The 27,698-nt window shown below is 39.3% G+C and overlaps 1 protein-coding gene across 11 annotated transcripts in view; it reads right to left on the bottom strand.

The window, feature by feature from the left end:
- KMT2C (lysine methyltransferase 2C) overlaps positions 1-27,698 on the bottom strand; it is a 189,860-nt gene that overhangs the window by 129,491 nt on the left and 32,671 nt on the right. For all 11 annotated transcript variants that reach the window (XM_021555310.3, XM_021555312.3, XM_021555311.3 and 8 more), the window contains 2 exons: positions 14,001-14,089; positions 1,057-1,195 (listed from right to left, as the gene is read on the bottom strand). In XM_021555310.3, coding sequence (XP_021410985.2) covers positions 1,057-1,195; positions 14,001-14,089 — 228 coding nt within the window. The remainder of the gene's footprint in view (positions 1-1,056; positions 1,196-14,000; positions 14,090-27,698) is intronic.

Genomic DNA, 27,698 nt, shown 5'->3' with positions numbered 1-27,698 from the left:
GAGGGTGGATGAAACAAAACTAAAATTTTTGCAAATTATCCAAAACAGGGTCAAATGATGAAGCAAAACAGCTGCTCAGTTCAAGCTGCTCCACATATTTAGTGGAATTTAATCTCAGCCTTGGAAAATTCCATCAAGAACAGAAATTTTTATGTATTTCACTCAGGTATATGCACAAGAACTATTTAACTGAATTTTCTGTATGAAGGAAAGTAGCTCTTGTAATATAAGAAATTTGTGAGCATGTAAAACATGAAAATTATATATGCATCAAGTAGATTAAGTAATTTCTTGTGCATGGAAAATATGCTCTGTGTTGGATTAGGAGGAAGAAAAATGATGACAACGGTTCTCTCCAAGTCTGTCAAAATGTAATTACACCTGTAACTGCCTGGTAGCTGGTAAGAGCACCTTCTGCAGCAGGAGAGACCTGCAACTGGGTTAGATGCTGTTATCAGAGCTTCACAAGAGAAGCTCTGCTAGAATTATGTGACACCATTTCAACAGTGATCACAGACAGCATGCTCTGGTTTCCCTCATGTAACATAATTAATACTTTTGCTAATTTTAGGTTAATTTGTATTAATAAAAAGTTAAAAAAATACAAATGCTATTTTCTCTGTTATAAACTCCAAAACAAGGAAGAACACAGTAGATATGACAAGAGATTTGGTTTACTTTGTTCCTGGAAAATACACTCATACAAGCTGCAACATCAAAAAATAACTTTATATAAATTTGCTAATACACCATTTTCCACACAGCAGGAAAGCTTCAGTAATCACATTTTATCTCCTATCACTTATGCCTCCTTTCATTTACCCAGCTAATAACTCAAGGGTTTCCCAGAGCACTGTGAGGACAGCGCTCACGGAACGCGCTTCTCACCTTGATCTCCCCGTACGCCAATTAAGGCACCAGCCCCAAACTTCAAAGCAGCGACAGCAAGTCCCAACCCTGTGCCCCGGGCACCCAGAGCCCCAGCCCCAGCCCTGCCCCTGACTCAGCAGCTGCCTCCTCCTCCTCCTCCTCCTCCTCCTCCTCCTCCTCACTCACCTGGTTTTGGCTTCCACACCCACGGAGGCGGTGGAGCTCGCAGACTCCTCGGACACGGAGTGCTGAAGGATTGGTGTTAGCTGCTTGGTGCTCTCCACTTCCGTCTGGGCATCCTCTTCTGCAGACTGCTCTTTGACTTCTGGGTGAAAAAATTAAAAAAAAAAAACAAAAGATTTAATATTTTATCTGCATCTGGAAGCTTTCCCTTGTGCAGAAAACATCCATTTTATTTATAGACGAGTTAACCCATGTAAATATCTTCTGCCACACAACAAAATTAGAAGCACAGGAAATTACCATCGCCTAGCTAAAACATGAAATTGGATGCTTACAAGATTATTTCCATAATACGAAGTACCACTGTGAGCTAAAGCTGTTCAACAGCAACAAGGAATAGGGCAAGGGAAGAGCTGTTCAGTGACAAACTTCATACAAGGCTGGAGTTTTAGGCATTTCCATTCTCCCCACATCTCTCATACACCTGTTGTGTCAGCCCTGAACAAACATCCCAATAAGCACGCTACTCTGGGTATATTAAACCTTTTTTCCTCCCCTATTGCGTTTAACTTTGTTCAATTCCCTGCAAATTCATTCCTGATTACACTAACTATGCTGGCACAAGGTTGAAGAGATGAAGGAATGGACGTGGTTTATGTCAGTTTGAACTTCATCCTGAACTGAAGGAACATAACCAATTTTTTTAGCATGCTTTTACCTTAGTAAAGGTAAAAGCATGCATTACCTTAGTTGTAAGACAGAAAAATATATACATCTGCAGCTGACCATGCTAGATTTGACTAGGAAGCTTGGTTTTGCTCTGAAACATGAAACATGAAGTTGCCACTGTGTGGACAACTTTACATCCTCTTCCCAATCATTTCCCCCTTTGCCTGGAGTGAGTCAGAAGGACATGGCAAAGTGCTGCTCCAAGTGCACCAGAATGCACAGGAACAAGGTTCAAGGCTGCACAGCAAGAGAATTTGGTGTTTGTGCACTCTTCTGTACTTTGATTTTGAAACCTAAGCAACGTAACAATCACAGGACTTTGTGATGTGCTTTGGCATATCCAGCCTAAGATACACGTGCCTCATCCTGCCTGTGTCCATGGCTTCTAGATCTGTCTCACAGCAGTGCCAGAGGAAGATCCCCTTCAAAATTCCCAGTGCACATGGGTTTGAGCTCAGAGGCTTGTACATACAGCTCTAGCAAAGAAGTCCAGTTAGAGTAAAGCAGCAGAAATTATTTAGAAAACTTCAGCAGAAGATACATTCACTTTTTTAAAAAAATTAACATACATGTCAAAATATAATTAAATATTGCAAAGGATAAATGACAAGTGGAGAAATGAAAGGATAGAAGGATCTGCCACATGGGTGGGCACGCATAAAAACCTGCTACAAGCTTTAATCTTATAAATAAAAGCAAGAAAAGAGAGGAAAATTCTCAGAACATGTAACTGTGCAGCTTGGTCTGAAATACTGAAATCATATGCCTGCTACAGCACATGGAAAATGGGAAATCTGTCTTGTTTCATGCACAGAGATTTGAAATAAGACTTTTCTTTAACCTAAAGTGAACTCATTTAGGAAGACAATGCGTAACATTTAAAACTTTCCGTGAACACCTCAAACCATATTGAAGAGAAACACAACATTAAGGGGGAAAAATAATTCCTGGTTATGACTGGATTTTCCAAGTATTTATCTGAGCTGGTGTCAATTGAAACTGCATCTCCTATTTTAGTTAAACTACTTAGTAACATGTATCTGAAATGTTTCTTGGACACCTGAAACATCCAAAAGTGACTACCTGTCCAAAATCCCAATGGCTTGTGTTAAACCCCTTTCACCAACCTATTCTGAAAAAACATGCTGGATCATGATTTGACACTAAACAAATACCCTCTTGGGAATACATCCCTTGTAGTAGTAAATGTCTCTGTACAGAAAACAAAACAAAATAACCCAAACCCCACGCCCTCCATTTTTGGCACATCTGAACAAACATCCCTGGATGTTTTCTGGCTGAAGATTCCCGAAGCAGGCAGTGTCCAGCGGAGCCATTCAGAGCGGTCTGCGGTGCGTTTCCAAGAATGTTGGATCCAAAGGACAATCTTGTGCCAGTAACCCCCAAATTTCTAAATGCAACCTCAATGAAGAGAGCAAAACATAAACACCTAGAAGACAGGCAGACGCCAAAGCACTCAGAACAAAACCCACAACACAGCCTGGGACAGCCACGCCTGAAGTGCTCCACGAAGACCACCGGAAACCCTGGCCCTGCTCTGATCCATCTTGGCGACTTTCTTTAACCTAGTTAAACTGTGCAAAAGGAACTCTGGCTTGATTGTGTGCCTGCTGAAACTTTCAATCAAGTAAAGGAAAGAAGCCATTTACTCTCTGCCAGCTTTCAGCTCATTACCATGACTGGGCACCCAGCACACTGGGAAGGCGAAGTTCAGGGGCGCTCTCACTCACTCCCAGGAACTCTGGACTGTGTGAGAAGACACAGATTGTTTCACTACACATGACAACTATATGAGCTTACATCCTTATGGTGCATTTCCCCTGCTGTTTGCTTCTCCAGAGAAGGAGGGACCCAAATTATACTAAATGAGACAAACAACATCTCAGTTGCTGTCTCTGCAATAAAGCAAACTGTGCCTCAATATGCTGTTGGAAGACTGAAAACACGGCGCTCACTAAATAGCACGAAAGTTGTGTGTGTTACTTGTCAAAAAAAAAAACTTTGTGGAAGTTTTCCTGCAGAATATGAAGGAAGAATAGGAGCACTGCATTTCATAGGTCAGATTCCTAGGAGATGGATCCCAGCACTGGCCTGGCAACGGGACATTTCAGATACACCTCAGAGATGTTCTTGGAAGCACCTGGCACAGTGTGTTTAATGAACATCATCAGATTTGGTTATGGCATTCTACTTTGAAGCTACTGGGAATGAAGGATCCATGGATGATTAATAAATGGGAAGCTCATTTGCTGATTCATATGTAATGCTTTATTTTGCATCCTCTTTTCATGATTGTTTCTGGCACAATGAAGGTCTTCCCTATGTACAGTGGGTTAGTGAGGAGACTGGGATTTAAAAAATCTAATTGTAAAATTCCCCAGTGTCTCTAGTTACTTTTTAATGTCATTATCCTTTACTGAAACTTTAGGAAAATACTAGGAAACACTGCACTTTTATTATTAAAAGAAATCCCCCAAAAGTACAAGGACTACAGCTCCTGTCCGTACGGGCCATGAAAAGGCTTGGGACTTCCACACACTTTACAACTTGGGTAACTCACGGAATCACATCTGGTTGAGGCTGTAAGGCAGCCCAGAGCCACCTTGTCCAAACCCCTACTCAAGCAGGGCCACCAGAGCCAGCTGCTCAGATGGTTTTTGAGCATTTTCAAGCATGGAGATATGAAACACAAGGGAAAAAAAATCAAATTGCCTAACACTGACAGGGAACAGATAAGTCCCTGGGAAGTCACTGGGACTGGTAAGATTTACAACAAGTGTATTAAGTTTCTTTTTTAATTAACACTTTCATCACATTTGCTTCAGTAATACGTATACAGTGATGAAAACACTGTCCTTAGCTTTTACACCACTCAAGTTGTAAGTTGGATTTTTTGAAGGAGGAGAAAAACACTTCACAGAGATTCAAAGATTTCTTATTATTTTTATTCCCCTTTATAGAGCAGAATGCACAGAACACTCAGAGAAAATAACAAACAGCACATAGCACCTCCAGCTGATTATGTTGACTACCCACCTTCCTAACAGTAGCTGGTCTCCTTATTTACATGTCTTATGTAGAGACTTACAACATTTTGAGTAATAATTGTGTTGCTAATTTCCTGTTTCCCTGCTCTGTCTTCCAAGAGCTCTTGGAGACCTCTCCCTAAGTGAGACACAGGTGGGACATGCAGGCTCAGGAGGGAAGCCCTGGTGTTTGTAAGCCCCACCATGGAAGGGCTTGTGGAAACCAGGGATGGCTGGGGATTTCATTACACAATCACAGCTTTCTTTGGGGATGTGATGAAGCAACATCAACTTAAGATCTAAAACATTCTTTTGTTACAAACAAACCTTTTCAATTTTCTCACAATTACAAGGCCCTATTCTACAAGCTACTTGGGTAAACATAAAGCAAAATGAGATGTATGGGTGGGCTCTGTTGTGGCAATTAGGCAAAAACCAGACAGCAGCATATCCAAAAAGCTTGTCTTCAACATACTCAGAAACTACCTGTCAAGTCAAAACCTAAAAATCCTGTAAGAATCCTACCAGCAAAAAAAAATCTTTAAAATATTATAATACTCATTATGAAGTGACACTTAAAAAAAAAAACAAAAAAAAAACACCAAAAGAGCCATCATAAATATAACATTAATATTCTACTACTAAATTAATATTTAGGTGCAGCAGGCTGACTATTTAACTACTTTATTGTCAGACCTATTGATTAGGCAGACAATGAAGCACATGTCATGAGCTTCCAAAACTTTCACTAAGAACACAAAGTATTGCAGGCTGGAAAACACCAAGATCACCAAACACAGTAGGGACATCCCAGGGGTCTCAGCTGTTTTCTACCAAGATGCTCTGTGAGAGGAAGCTTTTGAAGGCAGCCACAGTTATTTTTGCACAAGGAAGGGGTAGTGCTGTGTCAGGAAACAGCCAATGGGACCAGGTGCTTTACACAGCCCCATAGGGGTCTGCAGAACTACAAACACACCAAAATGCTCCAGGAGTTTTGACAGATAAAAACCAGGTCAGTGTAGCAACAATATGAAAAGAAACTTTAACAAGGGAATGCAAACTATGAATTTAAAATCCCTACCTGTCCTGGGTTTGGCTAGCATAGTCAATTTATCTTTTTATATTGGATATGGTGCTGTGTTTCCAATTTAGGATGACAATTTATTTTAGTAACACACTGATGTTTTAGTTGTTGCTAACAATGTTTACTCTAAAACAAGGACTCTTCAGTTTCCCACTTTCTGCCAGCAAAGGGGTGCAAAAATGAGCCAGGACATGGCCAGGACAGCTGACCCCAACTGGCCAGAGGGATACTCCACACCATACAACACCATGCCCAGTAGATCACAAAATGGTCTGACTTGAAAGGGCCCTTAAAGATCATCCAATTCCAACCTCCTGCCATGAGCAGGGACACTGTCCACTAGACCAGATTGCTCAGAGATTCATCCAACCCATCCTTGAACACTCAGGGGGATGGGGCAGCCACAGCTTCTCTGGGCAACCTGTGCCAGGGGCTCACCACTCTTCTCATCTCAACCCTGGGGTCTTACCTTTTTCCAATTCTCCCCCCTCAGCCCAGTGAGGGGGCACCTGTGTGGTACTCAGCAGACAGCTGGGATAAACCATGACACTATCCAGTGCTGCAACCACCAAGTTTCACTCACTGGCCCAGTTTAGGAACAAAACAAGTTTCCACTACTCAGAGCTCATAATTCTATTACTGCTCTGGACACAATTTGATAGCAACATCACCTCTCCTGCCAGTGGCTGAGGAAGTCACATGCAGAAATCTCTTAAGCGCAGAAATCTTTTACAATAATCTAAAAGAGGGTAGTTTTAGATTACTATTAGAAAATAATTCTTCTTGTGAAGGTGGTGAGACTCTGGCATAGGCTGCCCAGAGAAACTGTGGATGCCCCATCCCTGGAAGTGCTCAAGGCCAGGATGGATGGGGCTTTGAGAAATGTGGTCTATGGGTCCCTGTCCATGGCAGGAGGGTTGGAACTGAATAATCTTTAAGGTCCTTTCCAATCCAAACTATTCTGTAGTACTCTGATTTACTTACTGCAACAGGTGTTAGATGGAGACGAGAAGAAAACCTGCAGTTATTCTTGTTCTGTACATTCCACTGCATTTTTTGATACTTTTCATTCAAATAAGCTCTTAACTGTTAAATACATTTAGTACAGAAAATAAACAAAAATTTTGTATTAGTTATAAAATAAAAACAAGATTCTCAATGTAGGACCATTTGAATTGTAATTTTGGTCACCTAAAAAAACATGAAACCATATTATGGATTACCATAACATGGAACCTCCATGACTGAGGAACTTTCTAAGCTAGGACTGGTATTCAAAAGCACTCATCTGATTATTTTTCCACTAATTTGTTTAGGTCTTTTTGTAACCCATGTCAAGTTGTTCATACCCAAAGCATCCAGGGACAATAAATTCAGTAATTGCAGGAGATGTTGAGTGCAAATGCACCTGCCCCTCCACTCTATGAACACCACCTGATGGCCCCTAATTTTTGTGTTGCACAACAAAATAAGTCATTGTGCTCTATCCATTTTCTCCACACCACTCATCATTTTTTGGACCCTAATACATTCTTCCTCAGTGAAATCACTTCAGATTGATGGTTTTACCTTAACTGATCCCTACACAGAAGTTGTTACTTACTTCTTGTCATACTTGCTGGCCTTTCCTGTACTTTCCCAATTACAGCTCATCCCTTTTGGAGAAGGGAAAGCAGAACTGCATGTAGCATTTAACATGCCAAGAGTTTATAAACCAACAGTAAAAAGAGAAAAAAAACCCCTCACTGATGCTTCATTCCACTTATCCCTTTGCCAGTAATTCCTAGAATTTCTTTCTCTCTTTGACTTATGAAAGCTTCTGCAATTCTCAGAACTGAAGCACCACTTGCTCAGGTAGCAAAAGCTATTTGAGAGCGATATTTGTTTTTATAAAAACAGGATGGTAATTTTGCACTGCATGTTCTTTTACATGAACTACTACTGAATTAAGAGTAATTTAATTTTCTATGGTCACACTTCAATGCCTTGCAAATGGGTACCTCTTTTATTATCCTAAGGAAGTTCACTTTACCCACTACGTTCTTCCCCTTTGAACCTGACCTAGAAAAGGGCTACAGGGTAGGTGTTTGTGGGACTCCAACATCAGCCTGATTTATACTGTGATTTTAATTAATCAGCAGTGAATTTCTCTTCTATTTCTTTTACTGAACTGAAGAGTCAGTCTCAACACAGCATTACTGTAATAAAAATTAAGACAGGTCTACAGAATTAGCAAGTGGTTCCTGCTCATGGCAGAAGGGATGGAAAAAGATGATCTTTGAGGTTCCTTCTGACCTAGACCATTCTGTGATTCTATGAACTAAAACATATACAGAGCAGCCCCTTTTCCCAGTGAGAAGAGCATATAGAGCACAAAGCACATGCAACTATTTCAATGTATTGAACTGGTAATGGCCATGCAGATCTTCCATCACATCACTAATGACACAGCAGCAGAGTTAAACATCAAGGTAATGGAGAAGTGGAAAATTCTACATCTTGGGAAACTTTTAAAACATGTTGGATTATGTTTAACAAAGTATTAGTTCAATACCAAAACTGCAAAACTACTACTGAATGAATATGCAAAATCAAAAAGAAGATGCATTTCAAAAACAACCTCCAGAATGAAAAACTCAGTGAGGTTAAAATTTATTTGGAATTAACAGATTCCACCAGCTCTCAAAACACCTGAGACAGAGCTATAGGTCAGAAGGCAAAAAACCTGGATTTTTCTAAATGGCCTATTTTAAGCATGCATGATGATAAATGGTATTACTGAGTAAGCCTGTAATGGTTTAAATGCAAATATCAAGTAACCTCTTTTGTTTGCTTTCCTCATTACAAACAAATTACCAGAATATAAAGCAAAAATAATAAGATGCTTATAATAATTACAACAATATGCTTCAGTTCTGCTAATTTTTGCAGTGGCTGAGCAGGTAGGAGTCAGCGGCATAAGAAAGAAGAAATTATTCCTTTTCTAATGAGTACACAGAATATTAGTTACCTTAAAAATATTTAAGTCCATTTCTAAGCATGTATTTGCCACAAATTGTATGGCCAAGTTTAATCTACAAGAAAGCCCTCAGTGGTGTTAATTCTTCCTTTCATTAATTTGAGAAGGAATGGGTGGTAAGGATGAGGCCAAAGCATCTGTCTGGATTTTAAAACTGGATTTTGGTATTAAAACACATTGCCAAGAGCTTCTGCCATCGATTCACCAAGACCAGGACTTGCTCTCAGGTGTGTTTTACTTTGGTTCACTGAGATGCTCTACTCAGTATGGTTCATATAATTGCAAAAGAATTCCTATATTTCCTTTAATAAACAGGATATTGAGGAATTTTTTTTCTCTAGAAAGTGCTTTTCAGGCTGCTTCAAAGCTGATGAGATTCTGAATTAGTCCAAAAATTCCTGGCAACTTCTGCATGAATAACTTTCCTCCACTAAGAAGTGTTTGTTTCTGGTTCTTCAGTGCTTTGCCCAGAGAAAAATGAGTCTGGTCAGAGGAAGCCTCATCCTCGGGAAGTTAATGTGAAGTCCAACAAGAAATGAACTGGCCAGGCAACATCACTGGGTCTGATAAAAATGTTACTAACAATAATAATGTAGATAAAGAACTACTGGTTGATAAAATCACCCAGGTTCTTTTATCTATTATCAGAACACCATGGGGAGTTGAGGGTCTGACAGAAACCCACTGCAGTAAGAGCTGGTTGACATGGTATGGATAGTCAACAAAATAAATAACTGACCCAAGAGATTCAGCAGTTCAAATAAACTGATTTTATTGAACTTATCCCAGATCTGAATCTCAACACTTTTATGGTGGCAGACAGACAGGAAGAATTACAGACTCTAGAATGAGTTGGGATATTTCACTGGTGTTCTCAAAAAAAAAAAAAAAAAAAAGAAAAAAAAAAAAAAAGGAATAATCAGATAATTAACACACAGAATTCAGTTTTTCAGTTTCAACTTAAATGCAGAGCCAAGAAAATATCAAGTATAGAAACTTGCTGAAACTAACAGAAGATGGGGAAAAGAAGCAGAAGCCAAGTCTTCATTAGTAGCAAAAGGGCTACAAACCTACAGAAAGTATATCAAGAGCTTCTTGGTTTATTATTTCTTTCTTGGATTAACAGTTTTATATTTGCATATATCCCTGTTCACAAAGCCACGTGCTTTCCAGAATTTTCTGGTTTGTATATTCTTGGCCATGAGAAACTCACTCATCAGAAGAAAACTGTTCTTACAGAGAGGAGGAGCACAAGAGGATCCAGAGGGGAACACAGCATTTTGCAGCAAACAGTATTTTATTGATAACCAGAAAGGTGGAAGGTGTTGACAGGACCAGAGGCACCAGGCACAAACAAAAACACAGGAGGCTCCCTCTGAACATCAGGAAACTCTTTTTTACTGTGAGGGTGCCTCAATACTGGCACAGGCTCTGCGGGGCAGGTTGTGGAGCCTCAACCCTTGGGGATAAAAGCTGTCTGGCCATGGTCCTGGATAGCCAGCTCTAGGTGACCCTGTTGGAGCAGAGCTGTGGAGCAGATGGTCCCAGCCATCCTTAACCATGCTATGATGCTGTGGTGACAAAATGATGGGAAGAATGGGTAACCACAACATCAGCTGGATAAAGAAACACCAGTGCAGCATCACTGGGGGAACTACAGTGAGGAAAAATGAAGGAGCAGAGAGCTGGAAAGACCAGCACAAAGCTGAAGAGCAGAACAGACATGAAGTGAGGAGCCAAAGGATCAGAAAGATAGACAGGGCTGGTGGGTAAATGAAAGGAGTCTGTCCTGAGGTTTACAAGAAGCTGAAAATCTATTGATTCAGTAGAAGCAGTTGTCAACACCCTTTTTTCAGGAAAAAAGTTTACTTCACTCCAAACAGATCTTTTTTTCCAAATTCCAGAATTTCCTTTCGCCAATTCCAAATCCCTCCTCCTCTCTTTCCGTCCTTAAGAATTCATCTACACCAAAGGGAACTTAGTACTTGGCAGGAAAGGGACAGGGCTCAGGAACTGCTGCAGTTGGCAGGAGAAGCAGCCATACTGAACTGATCAGAGCAGCTCACCCTGCTCCCCCTCCAGCTCTGCCTCGCTTCACATGTGAGATTACAGAATTTTGGGAAGGGCACTAACTTGTTTCCCGAACTGCAATTAAAATGACTGTGCCTCAGCATTGCAAAAGAGCCCCTTTGGGAAGATTTTTTGCCTTTATTTAAACAAACATTTGTGTCAACATTACAAATGGAAATAATGTTTAGTACTTGTACACTCCTTGCTTTTTCTCCCCATAAAAGATTTGACAACTAATAAACATTTCTTTATCTTAGGTGGGATTATATGGGGCATATCCTTTTTTCTCTCCCTGTAAGGGGAGTTCTTACTCCTGCATTGCTCCTTCCCTAAAAGCAGAATATACTGAATACAACATTAACTACATGGAATTCTCTCATTTTATGAAACTTAATTAAATAAAACAAAACAGAAACAACGTCAAAAACCCAAACTCACACAGTAAAAGAATTCTTGATTATTCTCCACATACAAATCAAACAAAGAAAGGAAGCTAGGAACACAAGAGACTCAAAATATGTCACAAATCACATGTCAAGATCTTTAGACATTTCAAGTTCTGTAATATTGCTATATTGGGTTTTGGTTTGCCAACTACTGCAGGCAATTGCTAGCAAGACCACTCTCTGCAAGCAAAGAAATCCCTTTTCCAGTTGAAGCAGAAATTAATAAAGTAGTATAGAAATACCCTTCAATTTAATCCACAGTTTTAAACAGAGCAACAAACTGAGATTATTCCGTCTCCCACACTTCAGTACTAACTCAGGTAAGTGCTTAGAGTAAGTTTTAGAGGCAGCAGTCTTTTCAGATAACATGATTAAACCTCTAGCAAGTCACATGTGCCCAGCTTTTAAAATAACATAATTGTGATTCTGTCTCTATCAAACTGTTCAACATGATAATGCTCTTTCAAGTCTATTTTTGTTCCCCTGCAAAAATGGGATTTCAGACATATTTATTTTTTCTAGGCATCTTTTCAGTGAGGAGCACAGTCCGTAAATCCATCCTGGGCTCAGCACTGCAGTGATGGTGCCTCACTTGCAGCAGAAACCCACTGGAGTCTTGGTCCATTGGGATTTCAGCACAGTGCTCCTACTACCCACGCCTACAGAAATGGGTATCAGCCACCTATGACACTCAGGATTATTCTGATGAAAGACAATGGAGAGACTTATCTATATGCACCCTCAGAGCCTTAAAAGTAATTATGTGTTACTCTCTTTTCTGAATCAGGAACTGCTCTCAGGTTTCTGTTGAGGAGTTTTGTTAAAAATTACAAAAGCAAAAAAAAAAAAATACAGCTATCATTGAATTTTCTACACACCAGTGTACCAGTTGTTAGGTTTGAATTTTTTTTTTCTTTTTTCAAACATATTTAGCATTTTCACTTGTCACTTTAAGGGAACACTTTCTGCCCCCTTCACTGACTTTCATAAGAATGCCTCTACCACACAGGATGGAAGAGTAATCATCATCATCATCATCATCATCATAAATAATAACAATGATGTAATAATAGAATCAGAACTAGTCTTCCTTTGCCCTGCTCTGTTTTTCTGCACACAAATACTTGCTCCTACTTCTTCGTTTACTTATTATTAGTTTATTAACTAATTACCTACTTGTAGAAGCTGCCAAACACCACTCAAGTTCACTACCACCAGGAGTTTTATTTGCAGGGGCAGAAAAACAAAGGGCAGAATAAAACAACTAAAGATCCTTGAATTAAGCTTTAATTTAGGTGCCATTAACACTTAAATTCAACACAAATTGTGACTACACACTCCTGACACTCCCCAAAGCCTTGAGTCACAAGCACAAAGCCTTCTCAGCATCACTCCACATCTACCAAGTAGGAAGCAAGCCACCAGCACACACAAAGCCCATCCTCAGGAGAATTTCAGCCTCCTCCTCCTCCTCTGTTGCTTTCACCACAGCAGCCAAGATCATGCACAGCCCATGAATGATGCTGCTGCAAAAATGGCTCTTCTCAAGTTCTCTAAGCACAGATTCTTGTCTTCATCTTTAAGGACTTCACTACTTTACCCCCTCCACTCAGTAGCTTTGAGAGAACTGGACAACTCCCTTAGCTCAGCTGGCACTTCCATGCCATTTCTGCCCTGACCAACAGCTTCTGCTGTTTGTGTCTCTCTGCTTCCTTCCACCCTTCTCATTACACATAATGTAATGATCACCTAATTAAATGTATAAATCCTTAGGTCTCAAGACATTTTCAAGGCTTATTTCTATCAAACAAAACAAACTTCTGCCATGTGGCCACAGCATCATCTTTCCTGGTGGGTTTCATTGTTCTCCACTCAGTCCTTAGTTAGAAACAGGGAAATGGCTACAGACACGTGCCTGGCAAAGAGATGACAGTTCTTCACCATGGCTTTTATCTCATGTGCTGGTTCATGTTTGTCTCTTTGGGCTCCTGAACTGCCAGAACAGAAATCACAAACTGTTTCAACAGTACTCGGTCCAGAACAATGAGCTCCCTCTGGTAACTGAAGCATTTGGGTACCACCACAACAAATATTTACCAAATCAAAAACAGAGATTTATCCTGTTTTCCTAAGCAGCAGTAGGAAGCATTAGCATTTGGTTATCCTGGTTATCCCTTTGGTACATAGTCTACTGTAGTTAGCTGAAGATACAGGTCAATAAGTAGTAGTGTATTTTGGCAGGTATTCCAAAAACAGCAGCTGCCACTTCAGAGTGTTTATTTTTGTTAGCCTTGCAAAAGTAGGAAAAGAATCTCTACATATGTACACTACAAAGAGATTCCCATTACACTATTTAAAAATAATAGCTATGATAACTTTTAATTACTATAGGTTTAAATACCAAGGTTTTTTCCTTTTAATTTTGTCCAAATGCACATCTTATACTACAAAATGGAAGAACTGTTTCTTGTCTACCGAAGTCCTGCATAACTAAATGCATTTCTGAGAGAGAAGCAATAACCCAGAATGCAATAGCACTATATTCTCAGTACCTGTTTCCACAGTGTTTTCTGTTTCTGCTGCCTCCAAACCATCCATACTGTCTTCATCCTCCACTGCAGTTTTTCCTCTACTCCGAGGCCTGCAAATACAAGAAGGAAAAACTCTTTTTAGACTGAAAGCATTTGTAAAATTAGTATTTAAATCACTTTATTTCAAGGGATGAATGCCAGCACTTAATTATTAATCATTCAAGCTAACTCATTATTTCAGTCTTGTATGAACTGGAAGCTTCCTACCCTTTTTCCCCATTTATGTCCCCAGTAAGGAACACCTGAATCAGCAGCTCCCCTTAAGTTTCTTTGATTCTTCTTACAAGAAAACTACAATAATGAATTTTTACTGATCAAACAACAGACTAACTCAGCCATATTTTGATACAAGCATCCTGTCTGCTCCATGTAAAATGTAACTACAGAGAGGTAAGAGAGAACACTATCCAAAATCTGGGCAATAGCTACTATAAAACAGACTGATCCACGCAGAGCACCCTTGGAAGAGATTTCCATAGAATAACAATGATGCTAAAGCAATGAAACTGAAACGCACATTATTTTCAGTGAAACAATATTTTGACACATGAAGTAAAATGTTATGAGAGATGACTAGATGTCACCACATTAAAAAAGTCATCACGTGAGGACAGCCTGTCAAAACTAAAATACCTGGCAGATTTGTTTCAATTTCAACCAAGGTCTGATGGAAAGCAGACAGGTTTATGCCACAAATTCCAGCCTTTTTTCCCTGCCTGGCTCTTCAGTAACTATCATGGTGGGCTGTTGAGAAGCCCAGGCATCCAGATTCCCAGCTGTTCAGCAGCCCATTTGAAAGGGAGCCAAGAGCTTGGCAACTCGCCTCCCAAATTTTCAGGCTACTTGGCAACCTGCCTGGCATGCTGACGGAAAGCCTGGGAGACCCTGGGAGCTTCTGATTCCAAGTACACAAATTTTGAGCAGTTTGGGGCATCTCAGCAGTTCCAATGTCCAGAGCTCCCAGGCAACCATTCACCCAACCAACATGCCTTGAATCGGGATGCCACGCAGGCCAGCACACGGGCACCCCGCCTGCCCCCCCAGACAAAACCCCTCCAGTTCCTCTTTCACAGAGCACTCTGAAAGGTTTGGGTTTAGTTCTGCATTGGGAAGAAAAGGTTTTGGGTTTTTTTTTCTGAAGCGATTAAATCATTCCAAAACCAGCATTTCCTTTTTTTGTACAGTCTGTTATAGCACTTTGGTCTATCCAAACTATTTCCGCAGGACTGGATCTGCTAAATCAGCTACAGAAGAAATACTACCATGCAATGTCCTTGGTTCTCTTAGATCAAAGAACTGGGCAGAACTGAAACCATCTCTGGAGTCTGTGCAGGTGGGTCTCCTGCTAGAAGAGGATTGACTCTCTTGGACTACCAACAAGACAACCCCTTCCAACTGTGTTGGGACCATTTTAGTCTCTGTGAAGGGGGAAAAGAAGAATTAAAATGAGGCTCAAACTAAAGTCTGAAAACCTCCCACTCAATTTACAAAGGAGCTGGGGGAAAGAGAAAAGCAAGAAGATATTAAGGACAGGAGCACTCTTCTTGGTATCCCAATAATATTTGTTCAGGATGATGCTGAGCACAGTGGGAACCCCAGGAATTACAAGGTTATTGCTCCCCTTGCCTGCTTATCCATGAGCAATGACAGCACACCCAGAACACACAAAATAAATAACAGCCTTCTTATGAGAGACAGAAGAATCCCATTCACTTATTTGCCACTTCACAAGCTCCCAGTGTGGTCTTTAAAACCCATGTTTCACAAAAATTCAAACCAGAATAAACTGCACAGTGACCAGAAGACACTGTCCTGCACTCCTCCCTGCAGCCACTGCATCAGCCCATCCAGGAGTACAGTGCCCAGTGAGCTGGCCTGAATGGGGACACGTTTTGGAAATGCAAGGACACAAACACTACTGGCAGCAGCATCTGAGATGCTCACACAGATGGATTCCCATTCGTAACAAAGAGTAGGGAATAGAGCAAATGGAATATCACAGCCACTGGATAGAACAGACTCTTCCAGCAAGACTGAGATACAGCAAGCAGGGTAACACTCCTCTAACACTTAGAAAAGCAAAGCAGCAGGTAAAGAAGCCAAAAGCATTTAAGTATTAAATTTCTTGCAGCTCTCCACAACATCCCAGCACATCATCCAGCACCAGGGAAAGAACAGGAATGCAGGTGAGTGAAAAAACTTCCCTTGGTGCAGGAATACTCAAAAGCTTTAGAGAACACAATCAGCTAAGGACAGGGATTATTTCTAAATCCTATCCCAATTATTCTTCTACCAACTACCTGCCTGTAATGCAAAGTTACAAGTCCATACCAAACAAGGATTACTATGAAACCATCACAAACATAAATTATAATTCTGCTTTTTCACAGGTACTCCTTTTCAATATTCCCCAACACAACCCTGGAGGTAAAACTTGCTGGATAGTGGAAGATGATGATTGTTTATGTTTATTTAATAATTTACAGATGAGTTTAGATTTTCTGTTGAACTACAGTTCATGTATTAAACACCAAAGTACCTCACAAAGTCTTTTTAAACATTTTGTTTAAACAAGAGCAGTATTCATGCCTTGAACTCCCTATCGTATTTTAGCAACCTATTTAACACCAAGGAAAAGCAGAGGTTTCGATTAATTAAACATAATTGCTTCTTTCAGCAGAAGATATAACCACGTCTGGTGTTTCCTTGCCATTCCCCTCCCCCAAATATTCTACAAAAAGCCTTCTTAATGTTGTGCAGATTTTAAATAAAACTGAAGAAACACTGGAAAACATGGCAGATTGTATTGTTGACTTATTTTTGCTGGTTACATTCACTTCCCAATCATAAGAAGAGATTTTATAGCCTACAAATTTATGTTTGGCTTAGAGCAAAAAAAAAAAATTCAAATCACAAAACAGTGAAATATACACTGTACTGACAGCTCTAATTTAATGTTTCCAAAGCAAATGCCACGAGAAGGCCATACAGCACATCTAATCGCCACAACCAGCATTTGTAACAAGAATGGATTGTTTCATGTTATTCGCATTAAGTTTAAACATTTTATTTAATAGTTTTATACATAAAGCTTTTGGCTGGTTTGCATAACACTGCATTTTTCCACTGACAAACCCTGCTAACTTTTTTCTCTATATTTATTTCCACTTGCTCCTAAATACAGTGGGGAAAGCAGCCTGTGCTCCATTCTTTGCCTGGGACTTGGTTTCTTTTCAAGTTCATCCCCCTGAAGGAGGACGTGAGAAGGCAGCAGGGCAAAGATGGTGTTGAGGGCCAGTTTTTACAGTCTTAAAACAATTATGAAGCAGCCCATGACTATTGCCCTTCACCCACATGAAACCAGGCAGTCCTGAAACATAATTGCTCTATTGAACACTGCAACCTCAGATGTGCCCTAAATCTTGAAGCCCAACCCCAAACTTTCCTTAGCAGGAGGAGTAACTACATCATCATCCTGCAGAACCACCAGCAGCTCGGGATGGCAGAAGTATTGAACACAGATGAGCCACGTCTCCTACAGCTCACAACAGCCCCAGAACAAAATGTACAGGCAGAGCCTGACCAATGCAGACTCTGGCAGAAAACAATAAATATTAGTCAGTGGGCAGGCAGGGAGCTTGGTACACAGGCTGAAGTGCTGCCAAGGTCCCTGCCATGCCTTCCTCGCCTGCCTTTTCCCTACAACAGAGGTCAACTTAGAAGGAAAAAAATCAAGATCACATCTCTTTCTGCTCAAAAAAAACCCACATCTGCTGAGAGAAAAAGAACTTCTTGAAGTGTTTAAAGCACGTTCAGTATTTTATGGAATAAAGTCAACAACAAAGACAAAACTAGATTTTATTAGTACAGGACTCCAGTTGAATATAATTACTTCCACGATAATTTTACTCCTACTTCGATAAAATAGAGTAATTTATCAAAATCCTTTGTGACCTACTCCTAAATTTTTTATCAATTAGCTTTTTTAGCTAATGCCTTTCATTAATCTCCATCTTTAAATATACCACGGTAAACAAAAATCTCATAATTCTTCTCTGGGTAAGCAACTAATTAAATTTAGCCCTGAGGGTGAAGAAAAGCCCAGAAAAACCTTTCACAGGGCTCAGCAGAGCATTTCTCCCTCTGCACGGGGGGAAAGCCCTGCTGAGGCTGTCTCAAAGCCCCGAGGACTTGGCTACCACTGGGAGATCACCAGGTACCAGAGCAGCTTCTGCTGAATGCATGGGAGAAAATGAAAAAGTCTCTTATTCACCTAACATTAATGAGATACTGTTTCTTTTCTTCTCTTTTCTGCATGATTGGGTTATTTGTTTTGTTGTTTCGGGTTTTTTTTTTGGTGTTTTGTTTTGTTGCTTTTTGAAAGGTCACAGCAATAGCTCCACAACTGGACAAGCACAATGTAAGTCAAAAGTATCTCTTGGATCTTGCTCCTTATTTCCACAAAGTGATCAGGAACAAGGCCATGGGCCAACATTTCCTGGAACCACATGAAATAAATGACAAAGCTACTATCTTCAGATGCCTGTCACTGCCAGGCCTAGTTTATGATTACCCAGAAGTTATTGTCAGACACCAATTTCTGTAAGTCTTCTCTAAGTTGCTACCAACAAAACCACGTGACAGCTCATTCAATTCTATCTACCAGAACAGCCCTACTCACCCCATGCATTTTGTTCCAGGCTTATGAAAACAGGTACACAAGATCCACTCAAGAGTTGACTCCTTTTTCCAAAATGCTGAAGCCTCTACATCATTCAGACAAGAAACCACCTTCTTCTGTATGCTTTACAAGCCATGGAGCAAACTGATGGTACTAAATATATAAAATAGGGCTAATAGCCTTAAAAAGCAGTGCAACATCTGGGATACAGTAACATCCTAAACCAGCACAGATGTCTTGTTAAATGAACATCTGCCCACAGCCTTACGCTGGAAGATGGTACAGGAATGATTTATAAAAAGGTTCAATTAGTGCTGCCATCAGCACGGCTAGTCACAAATTAACGTTCACAGGCACTTTCACAAGTGAAAGCTGTTACCCTCTTTTCAGGAATCTTTTTAACAGGTGCGCAAAAGCCACATGCTCCCACTACACTACTACTGAACCGTGGAGTCCTAAATACAGCTGTGAAAGTTTAACTGTGCTTAAATAGAGGCTAAAATACTCAAGGTTCAGCTGGTAGCCCCAAGCAAAGAGAAGCACAGCAAGCAAGTATCAGTTCATGGAAATACCTATGAGAAAAAATGTTTGTTTGGGTTTTTTTCCCCCTCTCTGAACACTACTTTACTCTTTATTACTTCTAAGAGTTGGGAAAATTCTACATCCGAATCTGGATAAAATGAAGAGCACAGCTCTGGAAGCAAGAATAGCTAGAATTAACTTCAATAGCCCTAAACATTAACAAGACTTAAATAGGAAATTAACTCTTGTATTGACCCCAGCTTCAAACTGATTCTGATTTACAAGATTCTTCACAGGATTTTTAAATTGAGCAATCAGTAACAGGTGAAAATATTTTCTGCATTTGCCCTCACTCTCCCCTGTGTTTTCTTTCATACGTGGTAGAAAAAAGAATGAAACATGTAGTTTCTTTGTATTTACTTCTTATGTTATATATGTGTACACTAAAGACTGAGGGATGCTGATACATGGGAAATATGTGCAACAGGAACATGACAAGTGAAAGGTGACAAAAAGTTGATCATTTACTAATAGAGAGAAGTGAAAACTTTTCTGTTTAACATCTGCTGAACCAAACTTCAATTAAAATTTCATAGAACTTGCACAACCTTCAGTTTCATTACTAAAACATATCAAAAATACACTTGATATTGCCTATTAGTCTCCTGGTACAATCAAAACCAAGTGTGTTTCTTACTAATTTTAATTTATAAAGCATAATAATCTTTAAATAAAATAATACATCAAAGAGAAGTGACCCAACTTATATTTAAACATTGCAACTTCCCATCTCACACCTCTAACCAGTAACAATCTAAAAAACATTATTCAGTCACTCAACATTATTCCTTTACTCAGGCTAAAACATCTTCAGAGATGAAACTTTTTCACATCTATATTTTATGCAGTTACTATTGAAAGCAATAAACACCTGAAAAAATATATTACAGCCTTTGAGATCAGGATGTCTGAGAAAAAGTCTAAAAAAAACCTCCATTGGACAATTCTCAGCTTAACTTTTCCAGTACTCCCGTAACAGTGAGGTTTGTCAAAGACTTCCTACACTGCCCAAAGAAATGCAAATAGAATTCTTTTTAAGATTATTTGTACCAAATACCATAGATGCATCTTTGCTTTCATTCCAGAGTACGGTCAGTGTTGACATAAGGTAAGCAAATGCAAAGCAAACCCACAGGTACATGCAGAGCTCTTGAGGAAACAAGGCTGTCCTGAGAGGCTGGGAGTGAAGGAGCAGAATGAATCTGCATTGCATAGTTATAATGATTTAAAAACCAAATAATTTAGTACTTTTGAGCAAATGTGAAGTTTGGTTTATCTGTATTTTTGACTTCAATTATCATCACACAGTTACCGGTACCATGGGGATTCTTAGGCCCATATTGGTGCAAAATTACTTTCCATGGGAGACTGAGAAAAGGCAAATAGGATGTGCTGCCTGCAGGCACTCATCAGAGGACTATCTACCTAAATCAAAGAGCATTAGGAATGTCATCCCACTGTTGAAAAATCTTAATCTCAACTCAGTTCTGTGGATGGCACCAGATTCAGGAGGCTGAAGCTGCACTCTTATTGAGTGATGAGGCTGATCTGGACAAAGTCATCATATTCAGTAGTTTCTCTGTTCATTCCTGATGCTATTTACAGTTGTTTAGTTTGAGTCTGGAAATGCTCTATTTGAGACATAAAGTCATTGAAGGCTATCATAGCTGAAACAGAGCTTTACTAATAACATCAAGACCATGAAGTCTTCTTCCCTACTTGTTACCCATTTGAGAATATCCCCAGTGGGTTGGCAAGAGACACAGAGGGTCACACCAGCCAAAGATCAAACCAGGAAGATTCAGTATCACTGATTTCCAGTCCATTAACAGTTGCAGGCACATAAAATAATATATTTTTCACATGAGCCCATAAAATACCCATGAAGTTATAGCTCTGCTACAAGCAGTTATGGCCTGAGACATTGGCAATAAGACTACTACATTGCAAGGACTTCTGCACACTTTTTTGTGATACCATTACATAAAAAAATCTGAGCTAGATGTTCAAAGTATGAAGCCAGGCTGCCTGATCTACATGTATGGACTTCAGATTTGGAGACAGTTCCAACAACAGAGTGAGAAATCATGTAAAAGGCTTTCAGATCTTTTAGCTTTCTTTTTTACTTTTCAAACTGACTGCTTAGACATCTATAAATTCTGTAAGTGAAAATTGCCTTCAGTCAACTATCTGTCACATTAACCCAGCAATGCACAGCATCAGAAACTGCTACAGGTTCTTCTTTCTCAAGAACCACATTCCCACTGATACATAGCCTTGTTTATAGTTTTAGTTCCGTAACACAAAATATTTTATGTGCAGACCTGAACAATTATACACTTTTCAGAAAAAATGGCAAAAAAATTTCAGATGCAATTGCAATGCATTATATATCTGCAGCTTTGCATAAACTACATCCTTTCTATATTTGTTACCAATGCACTTGGCCACATTCACTCACATAACGATGCACAACAACATTCTAGAATTACAGCACTTGCAGTATTTTTAAAAACCTTTTCTAGAATCAAATTAAAGACCATTTTTTGGGAGTACCAAGAGCTACCAAGTAGAGGCACCTACAAGTTTCCAAACCCAGTAAGTTCTGTTTATCTACCTGGCTCCAGACTTGATAATGGCTCTGCCTTTGTAACTCCCCCAGACAATGGCTAGTGTGAAGTCCTTTGGTAAATTTGCTAAATAATGTTTAGCAAGTCCACTGACTGTTTTCACATGTTCAACAAAGAGAATGAAATGGCAACAGAACAGCTGAGAGACCACTGGCACTGTCAAGAGCACAAATTTCTAACCTCTTCAAGACTTTCATGTGGGACAAATTCAACCCACACCATTAACCACTGCTCTTGTCCACATTCCTCTGTCCTCTAAGTCAACAAAATTGCATCAAAATATGCTACTGCACCCAACATTGCATTTTCCTGATGGGAAGCATAAGCATCCACTTCCATCTGAACACAAGACTTGTTTCTCCATGACGACGGGCTATGCCAAGTTCCAACTCCTCCAATCTTGTGAACAGCTATGGTGCCCAGAATTTCTTACCCACATCAGCACCAAGCTCATGTCTTTTTAAAGAATTATCCAGCTCCTCGTTCTTTCACACGCTGCAGGGCTCGCCTGCTACTCTCTTTTGAATAAAGGTGGCAACACAATGGTGAGGGCTGTAATTCTCATTGCTGGTGATTTCAAGATCCTGTACATAAAATTCAGCGGATCTGAGTCATCACGCATGAGAAACAGCTGCCAAGTACTTGGAACTTGGTAGAAGTTTTGGTCTCTGTGAACAGATTTTTGTAATTTTAGCACCATTAATTAGAAGTCATTTTCAAAGATTTCCTTTTGGAACTTTGCAGTCTGACAGAGTCTTATCACAGGAACATTATGAAGATTCTTGCAAAGTGCATTTGTCTCCTTAAGTTAAATATCCTCACTGGATATATTTAGGTGCTAGGTGAAGGCTGTGCTCCCTGTCACTCAGCCACACACAGTGCAGGTGTACAAACAATCCAATAACCTAATACTAAATACTACAGTTTTTACTCAGAAATGTGTTTTTATACCCAGCAAGTACAGTCTGCATACATTAATTATACAGTGTTGTAACCACTGCTTTTATTCATCATCAATTCAGCTTGGACACTCAAAAAAGGATGCAAATATTCAACTATCTTATATTTTAGATAAACTAACCCGCACACATCATTTTGAGAGGTTTCCAGATCTTTTATCTATCAAAATGCATCAGTCAGCTCAGAACATCTCATGCTTTCTCATCGAATAAAGCTCAGGATCTTCTGTCTCAAATCACTTTCACTAATGTCTTCAGACTTCACAGCAAACACAAGTATTCCTGTAGATTACATGGACAATAACTCCATTCCTTCTTATGTTTTTGAAATATTTCTGATGCCACTAATACAACAAAAAAACCCAACACTCTTCTCTTCCTCAGATATGTGTTACAGGATTTCCCAACAAAGGCATCTGTCCACCCAGTTTCACCTGAAATTATGTTTACAAAAAGCAAAGAAGAACCCCAGGGCAAAAATCTCAGTGTATTTAACCTTAAACAAGCATTTAAGCTTCAACTAGAAGGATCAGAACATGAAAGGAAGGGCAGTACCCAAAGAGCTATAAATAACCTGCTTTTATACAAGATGCTGGCCTAGAATACATTAGATAGAATTTTCTTTATAATACTCAAATTAATTGATGGCATGTAAGAAAAGCAGTTCTTGCATGTCAACCACAGTTTGTCATTACCCATCTCAAATGGATTTAGACAAGAAAAAAACACAACAGAAATGAATGTCATATCACCACGTATCTTTTCCATCTGTTAGCACCCTTAGTGCTCCTTATAAAGAAATGCATTTTTATTTCAGATAATGTCAACAAGTATTATGAAATATTTCTCTTTCAATAAAACTGCTAAATCTAGGAAAGCCAAAGGGAAAAGACACAAGATCTGCTCACTAATTAAAAATCTATTAAAACTTAGTCAGAAGGCTTGGAAAACCTCAGAAGAATAAAAATAGAAGAAGAAAATGGGCAATGAAATCAGATGGGTGTCAGTGCATATTTATAATGTACATGAATTGTTTTTCTTTTAACAAAATTGTTTTCAAACTAGATGTAAATCCTAAAAGCCAGATCATGGAAACTATTTTTATACCAGAGTAAATAAAAGTCTGGAAATACTATTGTGAAATATAAACAACAATATAAGTAGCATAATAAGCAACACTCCATAGCACAGGCACAAGTAATACAGATTTTCAAACACCTCTAAAAGCTTCTGTATAAACTGGCATACCAATCTCTAGAGGTGTTGATGAGGTAGAAATACTAAAACTTTTGTCAGAAATTCTGCTAACAATAATGTGCCTAAACCTTTTTTTCATCCCTGCAGAAGAGTCTTGCAAACTGAAGACATAAATTTGCCTTCTGATAATTACAGATAGCTTACAAATAGCTCCAAGTAATTATAATAGAGAACTTTTAAACTTTTTTTCAAAGGACTGTTAAATTACCATTATTATTTGGGACAATGATCATTGCTGTTCACCAACATCCTCAAAATTTAACTTAATTTTATTTGGGACCAACTATACCAAGCTGCTTTGTATATTTTTTCTCCATGCCAGACTTCAGCCCTTTAATATGAAATATATTAATTAATGCTACTTTTTTAAATTATTGGGCAGGTTAATTCTTTTTTTCAAGTCTTAGCTCCTCATTTCTTTAGTATGATCTTAAAGAAAATCTTTAAAAAAGTGAAGTTAAGAAAAGGATGGGCTTCCCAGCACTTGGTGTCAGAGGATTTCTTCTACCTGATGATCACCTTCACATTTCCACCCTTCCCCAGCCTGAGCAGGGATCAGGCTGTGTCAGAACTGCCAGCACGAGAGTGATCTACGGCTCGGCTACGTCATATGATACAGGTCAGAGTTATAAACAAAATTGTCTCTGTGTCACATGAGAGGGGCACGTCCCCAGAGAACCCTGCTAGAGCAACTACTACAATGGAAGTCATCCAAGAGGACCAACTGATACCTCCAGGTCAAGTTCCTTCCAGGCCACCATCCAAGGACACAAGGCTGCAAGCTCATTCCATTTACTGCCCATTTACTTGCACAAGGTCCTCAAGTTCTGCAACTTCTCCCCAGTTCCACAAATATACTCAGTTTAAACATTAAAATGTGGTTTTTGATGCAATAGGAAACTAATTCTCAAAAATCTAAGTTCACTGTGGAGGAAAACACAAAAATGTTTAAGACGCAAACGTGCAGACCTGGCAATTTACAAATGATACTAAGTTGAATGAACACTGATTTCATTTACACCCAAATTCAAAAAGGATAGTTTTCATCCCCATCAGTTTGCTTCATTCATTAGAGGCTCATGAAGCAGTCAGGGAGAGAGCAGTGGCAGGAAAGGGTTACTGGAGAAGGAGGAGAGAAAATAAAGCTAGTGGAGCTTCTTTTAGTGACAGTGCAAGTAACGCTGTCTAAAAGGATTTGGAATCATCATCTGAATCCCTTTGCTTCCTATTTTTTATTCTTTTTTTTGCAAACCACCGGAAAAAAAGTAATGGAAATAATCAGAAATGATACTGCAGCTGATTTATAATGGGACTATTTGGATATTTACCTAATCTTTTCTGAGCACAGACCTTCTGGAGTGACAGCTTCTTAGATATTTATACTTTTATTTCAGCTTGCTTTTTACATATACACATATGCTTCTAATTAACATTTACAGCATGAAAATTCAGTTCTACTCACCAGACCACACCATGGAGCCTTAAAAATTATCTTAATCAAACGTTTCAGAAGTACTTTCAGGTATAAAAAGCTGGCAGAGCAGCTCTGAAAGGGCTATACTGGCAACCAGTTGTGAAGATGCCACAAACAGGGAAGCATATACGTGAAACTTAATGGCCCTAAAGCTACTCATATTTATCCAAGTAGTGCCTTGGTGTCACGACAGGACAGAGCAGTTCCTAGCTCACAGCCAGACAAATTTCAGTGTTAAAATAATTCTTTTTTTCTTAAAGAGTATTCTGCATATTTTTTTTTTTACTGTATTTTTGCACACTGAAATTTCTCCTTGAAGTACCTGAAAGCCTTTACGCTAACAAAAAGAACTACAATTGAGGTACGCCTTGCCCTCGGAACCTTAGAAATCATTTGTCTTTTGCAATCAATGTATTAAAGATAACGTTTGAAAAGAATCTTCAACCACAAAGGTGCTCAACATTCATTACACCATCCCTGGAAAAGCTGCTACAGGGAGTGCTGTCAGAACAGAAGTCTGACTGCGCACAGATTCACTGGACACAATGCCAGAATCATTATCCAAACGAGCCCAATATCCATAACTATCACTCAATAACCGTAATTGATTGAAGCCCGTCTTTCAGAAAGCCACACACTTTGCCATTCCCTTTGTCATTTGTTCCTCCTTCTGAATTCATGCTCATTTCCTTTGTGAACTTCTCTGGTTTCAGCTTTCAAGCCACTGGTTCTTGTCCCTTTTCCATTAGGGATCTCTTAAGAACTTAGTATTTTCTCTGCTAGAGATATCATTCACTGTTCTGTAACAACTACTTGTTTTCAGGGTTTAAATCCCCCACTCCCATAACCAAACAGACTGAGCATCTCTACCTTCCTCCCCAAAGCAATTTTCTCCAAGCTTTCTACAATCCCTGGTCCATTTCATGATGTTTTGCCAGTATTTCGGTCTTTCAGTTGTGGATATCTGAATCACATTGAAATGGCAGCAGCAAATCTCACAATCTCTGTGATAAACAGTGCTTCAGTGCACAGCCACAAACATCCCACACTTCAAATCCTCGCCAGAAATGCTCCTTTCTGGACTGTAACCCCAACCCTGAATCTCTACATGGCAACACTGTCCCCTCTCCTTATTCTGAAGAGCATTTTGTTTAACTGCTCTTCTGCCTCTTCCCTGTGCTCATCCATGTCATTCCATATCCAGATTTGAACAGCAGTAATTGTTATTAATACTGACTAATACCAGACTTCACTGCTGGAGGACCACCCAAAAAACCCAAAGCAAAGCGATGACAGTTCCCAAAGACAACAAAGTGCTTGGTCAGCCAGCCCTTAAACCAATTACTGCAGGCTTTATTCCACTGAATAATTCAAACAAATAGTTTTAATCAGAGTATAAAACACTGTTAAGCCCAGCACCTTTTAAAGAAATCCATTTACATTACATCTTCATAGAAAATGATGGATAAAGGACCACATCAGATGACCTAATACCTACATCAAAGGAAACTTGTAAAACTCACAAAGTGGATAAAAGGATGAAAAGGAAGGGAAAGAATAAAAAAAGCCCATCAAACCTAAGAGTTCCCACCTCTAAAGAACGCAGTAAATATATTTATTTCTAAAACAAAAAGTATCCCTAAGCCTGAAAGTCATGCCTTCCACACTGTCATCATTTCAGTGGGAACTATGGGATTTCACTATCTCACAGAAGTGAGCAGTATGTATTTCAATATACGTTGTAGCATAATAAAATATTCTACTGAAATTACAAGATCTAAAAAACAATTACTTTATTGCTTCTTACAACTTTTTCACTGTAAAATTCAACTCCAAGGTAGTAATTGGCAGGGACAAAATTATGTAGCAATTAGGGCATGACAGCAAAAGCAAACAAGAACTGAAAATGGGTTCGACACTTCTGGTAACAAGCAGGTAATTATCACAGCAGCTTGAAAGGGGCATAATCAACCAAACTGACATCATCCCTCCCACATAATAAAATGTGAAATCCCTTTACGTGCAGTGTAGCTCTTACACACAGCTGGTAAATGCTGCTAGTCTAGTCTCGATGTT

Source organism: Lonchura striata, chromosome 1 (genome assembly GCF_046129695.1).
Source record: "Lonchura striata isolate bLonStr1 chromosome 1, bLonStr1.mat, whole genome shotgun sequence".
NCBI lineage: Eukaryota > Metazoa > Chordata > Aves > Passeriformes > Estrildidae > Lonchura > Lonchura striata.
This window is presented reverse-complemented; position numbering and strand designations above follow the sequence as displayed.